We start from the raw sequence: 6,000 nt of genomic DNA on the forward strand, positions 1-6,000 counted from the left end.
CCATAAATAATTTGGTCTGAAAGTACATCATATATAAGGACTTCACTTTTTTTTTTTATTTGAAGATTTATTTATTTGTGCATACAGAACTGGGGTACTGGGGCGGCGAGAGGCTTCACCAGACACAGAGCGGGGAGCAGAACAGGCAGATCGATGAAGTACACTGCTGAGGGGAGCAGTGGGCGGGTCAGGAGAGGTCTGCCGCACCATGTGGTCACCTCCGGGGCAGGCGGGAATCGAACTCATGCGGAAGTGGCTTTAGCTTCTCAGTGCTGTGCTTTAACCCGCTGCGCCACCAGGGAGGGTCAGGACTTCACTTTTTTATACTTAATCTCAATACTATTATCACACCTAAAGAGTCAACATGAAAACCACTATTAACTTTTCAGAATAGTCTAAATCCACTTTCCTTATTCTGAAATTACAAATCACAATAGCTAGTTGAGTTCCTGTTGTCTAGCAAGTTTGGGAGCTTCTGACTCGCTACATTCTTTCTGTATAATTATATTAATCCCCTAAAGGAGGAAAACTGAACAGCTGTTCCTTTAAAGGGGGAAGAATGAACAGTTTTCTTTCTTTCTAGTCTGTGTAGGAGCAAAGAAGGCACAGTGGGTAAAGAGCATGGCCAAGGTCTCAGGGTGTCGGGCCTCTGTGGACTGTCTGTGGACGCGGGAACTGGGACCAGAGCACCCTGCTGTCCCCAGGCCCACATATTCTGTGTGGGGCCCTCCCCTGCTGGGAGGCTGTGCACCCAGGCAGGCCATCTGGGTATTGCTTACTCCTAGGGCTCCATCCCCTTTTGAGAGGGTAGGGATGGAGTCAGGAAAGGCCTCTATTCCTGTCCTATTCTGCTTTCTGTTTTGTATGGAAACCCTGAGGCATACCAAATGGAGAGTGTAAAACCAGGAGGCTGGTCTTTGACGGCAGGAATGGGCTAGCGTCTGATAGTAGGGCTAATGCTGTGAGCACAGAAACGCTGCAAGGACTGGCCTGTTACTCATTTGGTGAACAAAATTTCCGTGTCCCATGGGGGCTCCTGTTTACTGCAGAGCCTGGCGTTTTCGATGGTGATAGCAGCCAGCAGTTACTGAGTAATTACTAACTACCGGATACGTTCCTCAGTGTTTTCCATTCATTCGTTTATTCACAGCCATCCCCTTAGTTAGGCACTTCTTATTTCCATCTTAAAAATGGTGGGGTGTGCAGAAAGGCTACATAGCTTTAAATGGTAAGTAAGGCCCCTCACGGCTTCACTCCCTGCCCTATAACAGTTCACTTTACCTCAGGACTGGGTGCTGACTTGTGGGCAAAATCCATAAGGGCCAATCCATTCCAGACCTAAGAATGTTTTTACATTTTTAAAGAGCCTTTTCTTAAGGGGCAAGGGGCAGGGAAATGTAAAAATACCTAACAGAGACTATGCGTGGTCTAGAAAGCCTAAATGTACTATTCCAGCCCTTGACAGAAACATTTGATGACCCTGACCCTTGAGGAGGCATCAGAGAGGCTGGCCGACCCGCTTGTCTTCCAGGCCCGCCTTGGTGGGTGGCCACAGTGGGCAGACTACCTTCCAGAGGGGAGCGAAACGCCGAGCAGTGGCCAAGACTGCAGTTTCTCAGCACAAGAAGGCTGAGTCTTCTTTGTTCTGTTTTCTTCAGGCTGCAGACATGACCGTCAAGCTGGAGGAGGAGCCCGCGGTGCGGAAACCAAAGCAGCGGCCTCGGCCGGAGCCCCTGATCATCCCCACCAAGGCGGGCACTTTCATCGCCCCTCCCGTCTATTCCAACATCACTCCATACCAGAGCCATCTGCGTTCTCCCGTCCGCCTGGCCGACCACCCCTCGGAGCGGAGCTTTGAACTGCCCCCCTACACGCCACCCCCCATCCTCAGCCCCGTGCGAGAAGGCTCCGGCCTCTATTTCAATGCCATCATGTCGACTAGCAGCATCCCAGCCCCGCCTCCCATCACGCCAAAGAGTGCCCATCGCACCCTGCTCCGCTCCAGTGAGTGACCCTGCAGCCCATCAGGGCAGCACTTGTGGGGAGCGACCCTAGTGGGCAGGGAAGACACAGCCAGGGGCTGCTGGGACCCGGGCTGGAACACTGGGGAAGGGGGCGCTCTGCGCTTCGTCCTCAGAGGCTGTCCTGGTCCAGGAACACAGGAGTGGGGCGGGTGTCAGCCCAGCTGCTTGGGTTTGAATCCCAGTTCCACCCCTCCCCCAGGCGTGTCGTTTAAACTCCTCACACAAAGCAGGGCTCTTTGCACTAGTTGGTTGAATTGCCATTACTTGCCTATTTTTAGATCCACAAGTAGCAGTTTCTTATGGTTAATCTTAATTGGGCTGTGGTGAGTTGCTGATGCATTAACACACACAAGCACTTACCATCATGTCTGGTGCATCAGGTTTGCTGTTAATATTATGTGGCAGATCTGGTCTCCTGGGTTTTAAATAGTCATTTTGGCCAAGAGCAGATAATTTTGACTAGCCTGGATGGTCACTGCTGAAAAATGTTGCCCACTCCACAAAAGGATCCATTTTCGCTGAAAATTGGAATAATCCGAGGTCTCAGAATGGTGGAGAGGATTAAGTGAGTAGGTCTAAGTGCCATCATGGGGATTAACTGTGACGCTGACCTCATCCATGGTGTGACAACTCTTGGTGCCCCCTGGTGTCTGTAGGCAAGAAATAGTGGGGACCTGTCCTCCCCCTGCCATTGGAAGATTCAAAGCTTCCCTCACTGCCTGGGTTGTGCACAAAGATGTCACTGTAGAGACCAGACAGGGGAGCAAAGAAGAGGTCTGTCAAGCTTGAATGTTTGTCAGGCACGTAGGTGTGAAGCCTTAGACTGATCCAGTGACGGCTCTAATAACTTATGGGACACTGTGGTCTTCCAAAGAGAATACAGGGTTTTGAGGAAGCCTGGGGACAGAAAAACAAGTTCTGGGCAGATTGTGCCCAGCAACCAATGAGCTAAGCGGACACTGGGCGGTAGAGACTTCTAGCCTGGGGTGGTGAGGAATGCTTACTGGAGAGGGTGGGGCTAGAGCTTAGGGTGGGAAGGGCCTGGATAGGCAGAGGAAATGGGCGTGCAAAGGCCTGGAGGTAGTGTAGGGGGCTGTGGGGCCACAGGAAAGTAGCTTGCTAGGGTTAAGGGCCTGGCAAAGGGGTGGTGAATGCATAGGCTGCAGGGGCACTGCCTTGAGCCCCAAGTTGAGGAATTTAGGTTTTATTTCATGTTGCGGGGAAGTCAGCAACAATTTTGCATTTGGAGCAAAGGGAACATCTTTGATTTTGTGGGGTGTTAAGAAGGCTAGCTTAGGGGGATCTTCCATGGAAAAACTGAGACAGAGAAGCAAGGAAGTGGGGTTGGTTATGCCACAAGTATTCAACCTTTTTATTAGAGCAGTCGTTTAATGGTGGAGTTTACTGCGGTGTGGGAGCTTCTGGGGCTGGGACACAGCTTTACACTCTGTGGTAGTATAATAATAACTAGTACTTAGCAAGTGCTGGACTCTGTGCATGGTTTCAGTCAGCTCACATTAACTCTAGGAGGTGGGCAGTAAAATGGCAGGCAGGAAAACAGAGGCACTACACACTCAGTAGGTCACAGCTTGTTGTCACAGTGGTCAGGTAGCAGAGCCAGGACTTAGCTTTCCAGCTGCAAACCTCTGATCACCACTGTGGCTCTTGTGCAGATAAAACAGCCACTCAGGGTTGGCAGGGAGGAGGTTGCTGGGGGGAGAGGGTCTCATTTCCCACCTGTTCTTTGTCCCGTAGATAGTGCTGAAGTCACACCGCCTGTCCTCTCTGTGATGGGAGAGGCCACCCCAGTGAGCATCGAGCCGTAAGTGCAGCCCTGCCTCTGGCCTCTGGTGCGGGGTAGCTTAATGGGGTCCAGTTTGTGCAGGATGGGTGCATTCAGGCCCTGCAAAAAAGATAAGGCTTCTACAGGCCTGTCCTTAGAGGCTGGAATGGGCCCCGGGGCTTCGGCGGTCATCCCTTCTGCTTCTGTGTGGAAGTCACAGAAGATTCTCTCACTGTCTGTAAACCTAGAACTTCCCCTCTGCAAACTCTGTGCCTTGCCTTCTAAGGTGGTTACCAGACACTACTTGCAACAGATGCCCATACAGCCAGCAGAGGCCTTGCTGCAGGCAGCCTCTGCCAACTGCCAGTACATCTGCCACCCCTGGGGAGAGTGGAAGCTTCCTCATCCTTGCAACGTGAGGCCTCACTCCCTGCTCTTCCCACCCCTGCAGACGTATCAATGTGGGCTCCCGGTTCCAAGCTGAAATCCCCTCGATGAGGGACCGTGCCCTGGCAGCAGCAGACCCCCACAAAGCAGACTTGGTGTGGCAGCCATGGGAGGACCTGGAGAGCAGCCGGGAGAAGCAGAGGCAAGGTGAGTAGCCAACAAGTGAAGGTGGGCAGGTGGCAGGGGGCTAGGCCAGGCCAGCGCTGATAGTGATTTCCTCTCCTCTCTCCCCGTGGTTGTGAATCCAGTGGAAGACCTGCTGACAGCCGCCTGCTCCAGCATTTTCCCTGGAGCTGGCACCAACCAGGAGCTGGCCCTGCACTGTCTCCATGAGTCCAGGGGAGACATCCTGGTGAGACGGCGCCCCCTGGTGGAGGGAAGGGCCCTTTTGGAGGAGAGGCGAGATTTCCCCTCTCCTGCCTGGGAGCCAGGCCTCCTCACTTGCTGATTTGAAGCAGGCTGGAGGGTCTGACCAGTTGGGGCTTTGCAGGGGCTTGACCCAATGGGACCGTTTCCCAACTCCAGAATCTACTGCACAGAGTCCTCTCATCCGTCCCACCTCTGATTCTGGGTCAATGAACCCGCATCCTCACATACAGTTGTTGCTGAGGCCTTCTCTGAGGGTGACAGCTTGCCTTGGGAGCCACATGTTCCCTCCAGGAGGCCTGTAGCCTGTTTCCTGAGCAGCCCCACCCCCATGACCGGATGACTTGTACTCCAGCAGTTTGGGGGCAGGAGTTAGTGCCCTGGGCCTAGAATGCTCAGCCTGCCTCTCAGACCTGTGCCAGAGACCTGACTTTCTCTTCACGTTCCTTTCAGGAAGCGCTGAGTAAGCTGCTACTGAAGAAGCCTCTTCGGCCCCACAACCACCCACTGGCAACTTATCACTACACAGGTAGGCCTGGCTGTGGGTGGGTGTCTGGAGCATCAGTGGCGCCCAGCTAGATGCTGGCTCGCACCTTTGGCTGGGGTTAATGATGGAGAGGGGAGGGGTGGGTAAGCCAAGAGCCAGAGTGAAGGAACTGACACCAAAACTGGGGGGCTCCCAAGGAGCTCCCTGCACCCTAGAGGGGCAGGGAGAAGTGTATGGGCAGGTGAGAGCCCATTCAGGTGAAAACAAAGCAAAGACAAAATATAGGGTACAGATACAAGGGGCAGGAGCCCAAGGGCCCCCTCTGAGTTATTAGGCACCGTGAACTCGGACAACCCTTGGAATGCCACGTCCCGCTCCAGGCACTGGGCTTTAACTTCTCCCAGGTGCATCAGCACAGCAGCCTGTTACTGGCCCCTGGGGAATTGTCCATCTCGTCAGTGCCTGGCAGGCACCGAGGGCTCCCACATGCTTTGTCTCATTATTCCATACCACAACTGGTGAGGTAACTTCTATTAATAGTTCCCGTTTCACAAGTGAGGAGAGTGTGTCAGAGGCTCAGTGACACGGCGAGTCAGTGGCAGGAGCAGGATGTGGAGCCAGCTTTAGACACTGCAGAGATGTGGCTGGATGACCACACGCTGCTCTGCTGCCCAGAACTGCCCCGGCCCGGCACATGGCCCCGCCCACCTCTACCCTGGCTCCCTCTCTGCCCACAGGCTCTGACCAGTGGAAGATGACTGAGAGGAAGCTGTTTAACAAGGGCATCGCCATCTACAAAAAGGATTTCTTCCTGGTGCAGAAGCTGGTGAGCTGGGGCTCTGTTTTCCAGGGAATGATTTGGGGCTCCCTCTTTTAGTTGGGACCCAGCAGTC

General features: G+C 53.5%; 1 protein-coding gene across 2 annotated transcripts in view; it reads left to right on the forward strand.

Moving 5' to 3' along the window:
* ELMSAN1 (ELM2 and Myb/SANT-like domain containing 1) overlaps positions 1-6,000 on the forward strand; it is a 40,294-nt gene that overhangs the window by 25,461 nt on the left and 8,833 nt on the right. For both annotated transcript variants that reach the window (XM_012724614.1, XM_004681705.2), the window contains exons 4-9: positions 1,659-2,004; positions 3,780-3,846; positions 4,259-4,401; positions 4,503-4,606; positions 5,074-5,149; positions 5,845-5,933. In XM_012724614.1, the coding sequence (XP_012580068.1) occupies positions 1,659-2,004; positions 3,780-3,846; positions 4,259-4,401; positions 4,503-4,606; positions 5,074-5,149; positions 5,845-5,933 (825 nt within the window). The remainder of the gene's footprint in view (positions 1-1,658; positions 2,005-3,779; positions 3,847-4,258; positions 4,402-4,502; positions 4,607-5,073; positions 5,150-5,844; positions 5,934-6,000) is intronic.

The sequence above is a fragment of the Condylura cristata genome, unplaced genomic scaffold (genome assembly GCF_000260355.1).
Source record: "Condylura cristata isolate star-nosed mole 26May11 unplaced genomic scaffold, ConCri1.0 scaffold00013, whole genome shotgun sequence".
Classification (NCBI taxonomy): domain Eukaryota; kingdom Metazoa; phylum Chordata; class Mammalia; order Eulipotyphla; family Talpidae; genus Condylura; species Condylura cristata.